Source organism: Calypte anna, chromosome 4 (assembly GCF_003957555.1).
Source record: "Calypte anna isolate BGI_N300 chromosome 4, bCalAnn1_v1.p, whole genome shotgun sequence".
NCBI classification, from domain to species: Eukaryota; Metazoa; Chordata; class Aves; order Apodiformes; family Trochilidae; genus Calypte; species Calypte anna.
In genome coordinates, this window is record NC_044247.1 from 7119273 (window position 1) to 7131332 (window position 12060).

A 12060-nucleotide genomic window follows, 5' to 3' on the forward strand; every position below is an offset into this window, starting at 1 on the left:
GCCAAGGAGCATCCCTGGGCCTGGGGTGATGCTGGATGAGAGCCCAGGTGGGTTCTCTGCATCTCTGGGGGGTTTTGGGTGGACAAATGGACTGGGGTACTTGACTTACGCAAAGAGATCTGCATCCTCCAAGGGTCTCAAACCCCAGGAAAGATCCCAGCCAGGCCATGTAGGTTCCATCACATCCTATCTCATGGCTTCCACTGCTACTCAGTAGGCATCTCCCACCACATCCCACCCGACAGCTCCCACCATGGCCTCCTGGGTGCTCACACTCTGCTCTCTTCCTCACCTGGTTGCTTTTTTTGGCTCCTTACCTGCTGCAAGCACCAGCAACCCAGGGCTTTGTAATCTCAGGTTAAAAGACAGTGTTTTAAATGCAGAGAGTTTGTGGGTTTTGCTTGTGGATGAAAAGTTCATTGACTTTCTCCCCTGCTTTCACTCCCCTCCAACTTTTAGGCATTTGACCCATTGTTTGCTGTTTTATTAATAAAAGAGTCCACTGTCTCTGCAAATGAAATTATGTAAAACAAAGAAAAGTGCTTGCATTGAATTCTCTGGCAGGGGATTACCTTGCTGGCATTTACATATCTATGCAATAAATATTTTAACATGTTAATTATACTGTAATAAGAAAAATACCTTTTGAACTTTCAGTCAAATTGATGCACACAGAACCAAGTCCATCAGGGAATTAAAAGCAATTAGTTTTGTAACAGAGCATAGTCACATTGTTTCTTCTCTGCAAATTGTTCTGTGGTCACCAGCCAGCTTTTTTTTTTTTTTTCCTTTTTTTTTTCTGAAAGCTGGTGGAAAGACCTGCAGGCACTGGAATTTTCCGTGCCTGGTTTCATCCCATTTGCTGCGGTCTGTCCCAGGTTGGGATGCTCCTTCCCTGCCGTGGGCTTTGCTGGTGGCTTTTGTCCTGGACCTGCAAAACTTTCTGTAGCCCATCATGGAGCAATCAGAGTTGTAACCATCTCCCTTTTCTTTTCCTTCTTCCAGACAGAAAACTACTCCTTCGATTCCAACTACGTGAACAGCAGAGCTCATTTAATAAAAAGGTATGTAGGCTCACTTGAAAGCACTGGGGTTTGCCCAGCCAAATCCTGATTATTTAATGTTCTTCCTTACTGCGTTATATACTACTTGCTTTTTTTAGTATGCAAAATATTTCAAGAGTAATCATGTGATTTTAAAAACAGTATTTACTTTCTATTAAGTCCCATTGGTTTGCAATAGAGGCAAGTCTTTTTTTTCCTTCTCTTTGGCTCTTTCGCACTGGGAAGTTGCAGGGAGTTAGGTGGAATGCTGTTACCCTGACAACTTTCAAATTCATAGTTTATTCTATTGGAATGCCCAGGAATAAAATGATAGATTTGGATGGTGAGATATCCCTGCCACGCGAGGCGGGCGAAAAGGAAAAAAAAAAAAAAAAAAAAGTCTCATTTGGGGGCAGGTAATTGGGTATCACACTCATGATTTTAGTTTGAATAAGGAGGCAAAACAGCACTTTTCCAGGCTTTTTTCTTCGGTGGTTAAAAAGGAAATAATCAGTTCAGTTGCAGCCTGGCATTTACTCTTAGGGGAATTTAACCCTTTGGATAAAATGCTGCCTCTGAGCTTAGCAGTGGCAAAGAAATGTCTCTGGGAGGTTAACCCCAGGGTTATCCACTTGAACCCTGCTGAATCGGGTTAAACTCCAGGAAAGCAGCCCCCATGGGGCCAGTGGCCAGGCTTGCTCTGCCTCCCTGGCCATTTCTGAAGCAGGGAAAGGCTCTGGCACAGAGCAATCGATCCTCCTCAGGTGGCTGCTGTGCAGGAGGTGTCTGGCAGCCCCCTGCCCACCTCCCCTCTGCTCCCCAGGGACCTGCTCAGGTGGGCAGTGAGGGAGCTGGGACCGGGACCCTGCCTGGAAGGCTTTGCAGAAGCCATCGTGGCAGCAGGGATGTAACACAGAGCAGAGCTGGCCCTGAACTATTGAGATCTGATCTGAGCAGTAAAAAAATCCAATTATCTGCCTGGCTGAGATCCCATTTGTTTACATCTTCAAGATACAAGGAGTAAGGGAGCTGTGAGCACGTTCTTTAAGCAGCCTGGGTTCGGCTGGCAAAGGGCAGGTGTATTTGCCTGTGTGGCTCACGGTGTTTAATGATGCTAACGTGATTGTGAGAGGTGGTTTGCCTGCACCACGCCACTCCTTGCTGGAGAGTCTGCAGGCACTCTGGAAAAATCAAAAAAACAACCCCAAATCTATTAATCTTTCCTCGTTCACACCTAAGATAAAGGCAAGCAGCGCTCCCGCCTGCCACAGCAGGGCTTACTCCCAGGCTGTATTGTTTGGGAAATGCTGCTGCTGCCAGTTCCCCAAGACCTGCCCATCCTTTAAAGAAGTGTCAGCCACAGAAACGTGTCATGTGGCTGCTGCATTACAGCCTGGTTCATTGCAGGGAAGATAAATGCGCTGTAACACGGGTTGCGTGTGTATTATGAGCAGCAGCTCCGTGTAGGACAACGTTTCCCCTTGCTTTCTACCTTTGTCTTGTATCTCAAGTACAAGCAGTGCTGGGAACGTTGTGCAGACATCTAAGAACAAAACATATTTCCTGTAACATACTGTGGCATCATTTTCATCCTTTGCCTTTATGAAGATGTTGTAGCTCTTCTATCATTGGTGCACAGATCTCCAATCCAGCACCTTAATTAATCTATTTGTACTTTTCCTGTGTTGTGTGCCTGCCTCTCTTGCTCATCTATGCACACACAAATGAATTGTAGATTTGGAGTGCTTTCTTAACTTAAAAAAACTTACAAGTTCTTTGATGTTGCCTGGAATGAAAGTCAATGGCTTCAACAGGAACATCTTTATTTAAAGGGTAATGTTTGAAGGTTTACCAGTTTATATGTATTTTGAGCTCCCCCCTTGCGTGCTTTTGCAAAGCATCAGATGGTAGGTGGTCTGCTTGGTTTCCGTGGAGACACAAAAGGGCTTTTTAAAGTAATGAAAATCTCCAGCTCTCTGGGTCTTTGAAGCACAGGCCCCTTCTTCCACTGGCGTTTCACACCAAATCAGCCTGCAAAGAAAGTTTGGGGCTGTGGGTGCAGGTGGATCCCCACCAGTGGGTACAGATTTCCCATGCTAAGGCTGGCTGTGGAAGGAGGCACAGGGTGGATGGACACTAGGGACACTCTTGATGGCTGTGCCACCCAGGGCAGGTGCATCTCAAGATGTGCCTGAGGCTCACTGTACCCGGCTGGCACGGGGCATCACCACTTGCAGAAGGTTCCCTCAGAAAAGTCTTCCATCCCTGCAGTGTCCAAGGCTCCTGGGGAGAGCTGGGTGTCAGTGCTGGGTGTTGTGGGGTTGTGGAGCTGCTTAGCCCTTGGGCAAAATTCGAGGCCATCTCAGCCCTCAGGTCCCCCAGCAGTGGCTGTGCTTGCAGGGGAGCTCCACTGTAGATCAGATGTCCTTAAAGCCGGGTGAACTTGGGCTCAGGACCACTGGGTTATTTTTTTTACAGAAAGAATGGCATCATCACAGTGAAAAGGAAGTCCTGTTTCTAGGGAGACTTGTGTTTTCAAACTAAACAATTAGGATTTGGCCTATAACCTAAAAACCAGGATTTAGATCCTGGTCAAACTCCAATATGAGGAAATACGACCTGAGGGAGCCTAGTTATAAAACCAACCCATTTAATGTCTATATTTTTTTCCTCCGATTTTATTCTCCAGTCCTGCTTCACTCACAGCTTCCATACTGTCCACAGCCTCCTGCGAAGTGGTATGGGCTGGGTGCTGTGTTTTGGGGTACAGAGATACCCCCCCAAGCCCTTAACCCAGCTCTTCATGCTGCCACAGGGTGCTGGAGGTGCCAAGGGACCCTGTGGAGTGAGAGGCTGAGTGGTGGCAGCTGGGGACCACCTTGTCCCACCCAGTAAAGTCATGGCTGTGTCTCCCCCAGCAGCTCCACGTTCAAGGACTTGGAAGGGAACAGTCTGAAGGACAGTGGCCACGAGGAGAGTGACCAGACAGACAGTGAGCACGACGTGCAGCGGGGCCTCTACTGCGACACGGCCGTCAACGATGTGCTGAACACCAGCGTCCCCTCCATGGGCTCCCAGGGTCCTGAGCAAGGTGAGCCAGCAGCACTGCATGCCCTTGGGGGGCTACCCACTCCCCCCTCCCCCCACGTCCCACATGCTCCATTCTGGTGCTGCCTTAATGGGTGCACAGTGAGGATTCACAGCACTCGTTGGGGATAATGCTGGATGTCGTCAGAGTGCTGGGTTAGATATAAATTCATCTTCACGCCACGCCTGTCAGATAAGCAAGCAGTTAGCATTATCCTCTATTTCACAGGCAGAAAGGTTGTTCAGCCTGGAACAGAGAAGGTTCCAGGGAGACCTTATAGCAGCCTTCCAGTACTTGGAGAGGCTACAGGAAAGCTGGGGGGGGACTTTTCGCAAGAGCATGGAGTGATGGGACAAGGAGGAATGGCTTTAAGATAGAAGAGGGTAGATTTAGGTTAGACATTAGAAAGAAATCCTTTACTGTGAGGGTGGTGAGACACTGGCACAGGTTACCCGGAGAAGTTGTGGCTTTTCCCATTCCTGGAAGAGTTCAAGGCCAGGCTGGATGGAGCTTGCAGCAACCTAGTCTGGTGGGAGGTGTCCCTGCCCATGGCTGGGAGGTGAAACTAGATGATCTTTCAGGTCCCTTCCAACCCAACCCAGTTTATGGTGCTATGAAAACCCCAGGCCCTGAGCATTCACCTGACAGTGAGGGAGCAGGGGAGTGGGGCTTATGGCTGGGGTTACAGTCCCTGCCACTGCTCCTCTCCTCAGCAGGGACCAGGTCCATTCCCCACGCTCTCTGCTCGTGTCACCAGAGCTCTTGCGCAGGCGCCGGCCGGGAAACCTTTCCAAAAGGTCAATGGAGCATGTAGGCAATTAGTCAGGCATCCCACAAGGGATTAGCTCAGGCCAGTGGGTGAGGGTTTTGTGTCTCTTCCCCAGAACAAACAGCAGGGTTTCAGCTCGTACACATCTCCACATGCAAGGATGAAGTCCTGCTCTGAAACTAGACGGGTCTTAGCTAGAGGAAAGAAGTCAGAGGAGTTCAGCTGAGCCCAAGCCATTGCCTGTACTTGGGCATGGCTGTTGCTTTTAATGTTTGACTGATGCAAACATCCTATGCAAACATCCTGTCTTTTTCAATTAAGAAACCTGAATGCAGTTTGGTGCTCAGGCACAGAGGAGCCTCGGGGCGCTTGGCTATATCTTCAGATAAGCTGTAGCTGAGGCTCAACTGGAAGCCCCACTGCTAAAGGACTTAAGGATATGAAAACAAAATGCTGTGATTATGAACTGGTCTTCAGCTGCTTAATTCAATTCATGGTAAATATCATTAAAAGCCTTTCTTTTGCTGTCATAAGAGTCAAACGGGGAAGAGAGAGTTCTTGCCATCTGTGCCAGCAAATGTGAGGTTGTGGTTTTTTTTTCTGGAGAGAAGCTGATCGCTGTATTAATTCTCAATAGAGTCTGTTAAATGGCCATAGTTAACCCTGTAAGACTCCACAAGGAGGGGAACGTGGAGGTCACCTACCCCTTCCACACTGCCAGCCATGCTAATTGGAGAGGGATGGCATCCGCAGCGATAATGTATTTCCAGACAACCCTACTGTGGCCAAAGATGAAAAAAATTAAACATTTATATAACTGTACAGTGGCAGTTTAATTCTCTGTGGACTGGTGCCGTGTCAGAGAATGCAGGCTGATAGCTATCATTTATTATTCTTCTATTACAAAGAAATGCTTTTTCATTTTGATCAGGAGAGGGTTTCCTAAGATGTGTTTGCAGTAAGGGATGACTGTAGGAGCAAAAATGTTCATAATTGATTCCTGTCCTGTTGAATGGTCTGAGCAACATCTGTTAATTTTTTGTCACATTTCTTCGGCAAAAAAACCTATCTCAATGGACTGCAGATAGGGTTTTACAGAGATTACATTTCTGATTAAGTCTGCGTGCTGGCTCTGTTGTGCACCAGATAACAATGCAAATAAGTTAAGGAGGATGAGTTGGAGGCAGCGCTCATTGGAGGAGTCAGGTGGAAATAAATATGGTCCAATCCATTGTAACATAAACTCCTCGTTACATGTTAAATACCCCCCAAAAATCAGGAGTATTTACTTCCAATAGGCAATTTTTGTGTGCCTGGCTCCCAATCCCATGATGGCCAGGGGGCTGTTGCTTTTGGCTCTGGTTTATTTTGGGGAGGAGGCTGATGTACAGAGGAGCAGGGGGTACTCTCCTGCCGGGTTATCGGGGTTGTTGGTGGAACAATGAGAGGAGCAACGCAGGCAGGGAGGTTAGCAGTGACTGTCACAGGAGCTTAAAAAAGGTTAAAGAGAGTATTTGCTGAGCTGATTCATCAAGCAGGGGCTGCAGAAAATAATCAAGAAAATCGAGATGCTGAGATGATGGTGATAACAGCAGTTCCTGCCTGATTAAAGTGATGGTTTTGGCATGGTAATTTTTACCTGATTTTGGGTCAGAGTGGTAGGATGGGAAGGAAACACAAGTTCAGTGTCAAGGATGTGCAGGACCAGGGGGCTTATGACTGCCCTTTGCTTGCCCTCCCTGCACATAATCCCAGAGAAGCAGGGTGGGAGAGTCTCATCAATGTTGATGATCCTTCTTGGGAGCTCAGGAAGTTAGCCCCATGTCCCAGGCTCTGCTGTGCTTGGATCTTGTCTTGTAACACCATGAGTTCAGTTCTTTGTGAGCGGCCAACTCTCAGACTTCACTAGATAATTTGGGAGTCTTTATTAGTTCTGTGGGTCATCCTGGATCTGCCAAAACAAGATGCTGGTTAGCAAAAATCCTTGCAGCTCAATGGTAGAGGATGATCCCTTTGTGGTAGCACAGGAGGGTTAGTATGGACTTGGACGGCTGGCTCTCACCTATTAGGATGCGGGATCTCCTGCAGAAAGAGGTTGGCATGGGGTAGGCATAGATGGGTCCATGCTCCTTTAAGTGTCCTTAAACCAGCACATGAGATCAGCACTTGTGGTGAGTACGTGGCCGTGGGAGCCCCAGGGACCTGCTGCCCCTTCTCCGCCCTGGTGCCACTCTTGGATGGGAGTGACATGAGCTGCCAGTCCCAGGACAGGCAGGTCTTCCTTTGGAAATGACCTAGATTTCCAGAAAAATGGCAAACTAGAGTGGAGGGTGTCAAGCTTTAGTAGGCATCAGCAGGTCATCAGAAACACTGCCTGGAGCTCAGCCACATCGCTTTTTTCTGGCGTAGGACTTCTACCTAGTCCCTCATTACCTCAGGATCTTAATTATTGATTATAAATTCATCAGTTGAAAAGGTTGATTTAATTGCTCTAATATGTACCCAATTTGGAGTTCATTATTGCCCAGAATTGTTTTCCTTGCCTTGCTAATTGATACCAAATGGGATGCTGGGGAAGACGGGCACTGGTGCCACTCCACCTTTCACAACTGTCTCGCTGCCTTTTAATTGTTTGTTTATTTATGGAGGTGTTAAGCACTGCTAGAAGTTTATATGCACTCCTTTCCTAACAACATCCTCAACTGAACTTCCAAATAGATTTACTTGAGAAAGGGAGGGTTTGAAACAATGGTGAATTTGGTCTCAGTGATGTTTTGGGTTGGCTGGAAAAGTCTATTGGAGGATGTGGTATGTCCTGAAGTCCCTTCTGGTATCTTGTCCTGTTTTACTTCAGTATGGGGTGGATTTTCTCCATGTCCTGGAGTAACTCAAAGCTCAGCACTGGAGGAAACCCTCATTTCCAGCAAGGAGGTGAAGTTCATGGGCAGGAGACCCCCCAGTGGCAGGAGACCCACTCCATAGGACAGTGGTGAGTGATGCTGGCAGCTGGGGGATCTTTGCTGTTGGGTTGGAAGCTCCTGATGCTTGTTCCTCCCAGCAATGTGGGGAGATCTCAGCATGAAATGTTTTCCAACACTGCAGAACACGGCAGTGCTTTTCCCAGGAAATAGCAGCATGGACCAGATGTTTCACAGGGTAATTGAAAATTCCATTTTATCAGAAAACATTTGCTGTCAAAAAGTTTTATCTTTACTTCAACAAAGAGGTTGATTAGATCCCTCAGGACCTGAATTAGCATCTTTGAGGCTAGATACTCTGTTTTGTGATTCAGGTAGTTATTCCTCCCTTGGTTTTGCTCATACTGGGACTCTTCTTTTAAATCCCTTTGCCCTCTTACAAGCACAGTATCTGTGTGGGTTTGGCTTGTTTTCTTTGTGTGGATGTATACAGATAACTAGATCAGCTTAAATCTCTTCTGCTACCTTTTTCACTCTACCTTGAGCCAGAGTTACACTTGTACTCCAGAAGTCACGGGAGCTCTTGCCTGCATAGAAATCAGAAAGGAAGTATTTCAACTATGTGTTTTTAATGTTAGAAGAGACGGATTTCAAACTTATCTTAATGCTGACCAGTATTTTTACCATCATTTTTAGAAGGAAAATCATTGGCCCAATGAAGCAGTGGTTCATTGTTTAAGATGAAAATGGAAGCCAAAAGAAAATATGAAAATAATATACACACCAGTCATAAAAAAGCCAGTGTTAGAAATAACCACCACAGCCATAAAGTAGTGCAAAAGCTTTAAAATCAAAGTGAGAGGGTTTTTAAGCAATGTCAGTAATGTGTCTCTACGGAGAATTGCTTCTAAAAGCATCACTTCCATTTTTCTGCTGCCAGCTCAGCAGTAAAGGTTGGCATGAAATGTCATCTGGAAAGACCTGATCCTGCATACATTTCCACATTTGAGTAACTTTGCTCACATAGGTGGTTTAATTGTGTCTGAGTCTCATAAACTCCCAACAAGATGAAGGGTTCTTTGAATAGAAATGGTTTATATTTAAATGCTTACATTAAGTCTTCATGCTAGTGCACAGTATAGAAATTTAAAGGCTTGAATATCAAGGAGAGCCAGGCACATGGTATTCACTGAAACTTTTCTTGCTGGTTGCATCCCAAATTATTCAGATACATCATGATTTAGGGGGTCAGGTTTTATCTAGAATATTCCAGTTGGCTCTTATACTCATCTCCATAGTATCTGGGTGCATTTCAGGCGTGAATTGAGAACATGACTAATGGTATTAACTGGAGGCAAACACAGGTATTAGAAACTGTTGATTTTTTAAGCTGATTTCCAGCAGTCGTTCCACCTTCAACTCCCTTTTACTCTGCAGAAAAGCTTTTCTCTAGAGCTGGATGTACCTGAAGACCTAAGTGATATATCCCAGGGCTTTGGAAGCTGGAAATACAGCTGCACTTCTCTAGAAGTTTATACAAATTAATAAAAAAACACTTACTTTCCTGTATTACACAAGACATGCAGTATAACATTCATCCTTGAGAGACAGCACATCCCTTAAGATGGATAAAGGCTGTAAGCTTTCTTTACAGGGCAACATCAATTATTGGAGCTCTCCTGATTTCTGCATTATTGGGCAGTCTCTGAATAAAGCAGCCTGGGGGAGCTGAGCTGTGCTCCTGCAGTGCCCAGCCCGGAGGGAGCAGGCAGCTCCTCACCATGCTATCAAAACCCAGAGAAGGATTTTTATGATTAGTGGCTAAGCTGGGCTCTGAGAAGAGGAGCTGATTGTCTTATGATTCCTACACTCTGAAATTATTACCACCAAAGTCAGCTTGTGGGTGCTGCGTGGTGGCTTCTGATGCTTTTGTACAAGCTCTCTCCACCCTCCCCAGGCACCCTCTTCCAGCCAGTCTCACAGGGGGATGTAGTATCCTTTGTTAGCAAAAAAAAAGCTGTCAAACACTCTGATTGCCAAGTCTCCCTTTGGGTTGACCCATGCCACTGCCAGTGGTGCTTGGCTCCACCTTCAGGGGGTGAACTGGGCAGGCAGGGCAGGGCAGTGGCTACTTGAGGATGTTTAATCCACACAGGGACACTGGTTGTCACAGGTGGGTCCCTCACATTGCTTCTTCCTTAGGTTTGTAGCTCTCCAGCATGGAGCACAGCTTGAAAAAATCCTCGCTGGAAGCTGGTGGTGCGACAGAGGTGACACTCAAGTCACTGCCATAGTAATAAATAATCTCCAACCCCTTTCTGCAGCAGCATTAAATAGCAAACAGATGTGTAACCTCTTTTGTTTGCATAAGAAGCATTATCATATATCCCACATTCCTGTCACTCTTTCTTCAGTTTTCAGGTCCTGTCCATCAAAGATAATTCTTGCAATGTCTCCATCACTGAAGTTGCTCAGTCCAGGGTCAAAGGAGTTATAACCTTTAGGTCCTCAAGCCCTTTCTGTCTAAGCACAGACAACACTCACCAGATGTGAACATTTTGGCAACTTCGAGGGAAAAATTAAAACTTGGATCTGTGCCCTGTTGTGTAGGTTTGTAATGGATGAATGATCAGCCCTGAAAGTTGGAGAGTTTCTAGTGTTTTATTGTACTTTTTAATGAGATTTTGTCAAATTTAGTTATTGCTTATCCAGATTTTTGCTGGGTGACTGGAGAGCAATTTATAGGAGATATGAAGAAGTGATATTGCTGATTAGATAGCTTCAGCTTCTATTTGTGCTTGGTTCTGTTAACTGCTCCTAAACTCCAGCCCAAGCAGAAGATCTGCAGAGAAGATCTCTGTCAGGGTTCAGCTGAAGGACAGGGTGGTGCTAACCCTGGCTCTCCCAAAACATCCTTTTCCAAACCCACCACATGATACTTGGGGTTTCAAATATTTCTAATATAAACAGTCCAGTGAAGCTTGCAGCTTCCTTTTCCCTTATAAATAAGCCCAAAAAAAGCTCACAGGGACTTTTTTTCCCCTCTTGCCAATAAACTCTAAGGGAACTATTAACACTTTCTGTGTCACAGCAGTTAAGACCAGGAAAATGGTCAAGGTAATGGCCATCATATTTAGCAGTAGGGAAGGTATATGAATAAAACCAAACCTTCTGCTAACACAGCAAGCCAGCACTTCCCCATCTCCTCCTGTAATCAATCTACATCGTTAATGACTCTGAAAACAGACTGAACTGCTGGGGCTGGCACTGGGAAACTTGCATTACAAACTAACCATCTCTTATTAACCTTTCGGTGTTTCGTTCACAACACTAATTAGAGCCAAATAAAACTACTGTTTGGGAAACTCTTAAGTTAAAATACAATTTTCAGAGGAAATATGGTAAACTCCAAAGCTCCTGTTTGCCTGGCCTTTCTTTTTAATTATGATGGAGGATGGCTGTTACTTGTTTAACAGAGGCTTACATGATTAATGCTGCAATGTTACTGTAATTAAAAAGGCAAAAAAAGATGTGATTGGAGCCTGTATAATTTACAGACATCTCTGCATTCTGGTGGCAGAGCAGCTCTAAGTGTTGCAAAGAGGAATCATAAAAATTTATTCTAATTAAAATTGCCAGATTGACTAAACAACAGGTGACTTACGTGACTTGAGTGACTTGCTCTTGGGGTGAGAAATCATCTGAAATCAGTGAATTATACAAAGCTGTCTATTATTCTGCTAAATGGGAAAGTGTGTGCTTACCATGGCAACCTGCATCAATTTTGCAGCCGCTGGAAAATACAGGGCCCTTTATTAAAGGAATAACCATGGCAAACAGGGTGCTGACCCTCAGCTCGTGGGCACGGGGTGCACAGCATGGGCAGTTTCAGAGCAGCCCTGGGGCAGGGGTGGTTGTCAGGGGTTAAATCCTGCCCTGCAGCACCCAGACTTGCAGCTGGCAACTCAGGAGTGACTGGGGTAGGGTGCCAGACTGGCAACTGGGGGTGGTTCAAGTTGGGTGCCTGGTTTTCTCCTCCGCAGAAGTGGTGCAAATAACTCAAAGGCAGTAAAGATAATTAATTTGGATGTCTCTTAATGATGCTTGCACGCTGTAGAGAGCTGCAAGGCAGGGGACTGTGTCTCCCCTGGGTGCAGGGGAAGGAGCCCACCCATCTCTGAAATAAGGTGTATGTGGGTGAGTGTCTAAACTGCTCCTGTTCCAGCAGGTAACTGCTGAAGG

General features: G+C 45.9%; 1 protein-coding gene across 2 annotated transcripts in view; it reads left to right on the forward strand.

Annotated features, from left to right (window-relative positions):
* Positions 1-12060, forward strand: part of PCDH19 (protocadherin 19) — a 56502-nt gene that overhangs the window by 25939 nt on the left and 18503 nt on the right. The window contains exons 3-4 of one of the 2 annotated variants that reach the window (XM_030449237.1): positions 1006-1064; positions 3962-4134. In XM_030449237.1, coding sequence (XP_030305097.1) covers positions 1006-1064; positions 3962-4134 — 232 coding nt within the window. The remainder of the gene's footprint in view (positions 1-1005; positions 1065-3961; positions 4135-12060) is intronic. The other variant, XM_030449238.1, reaches the window with a different exon arrangement.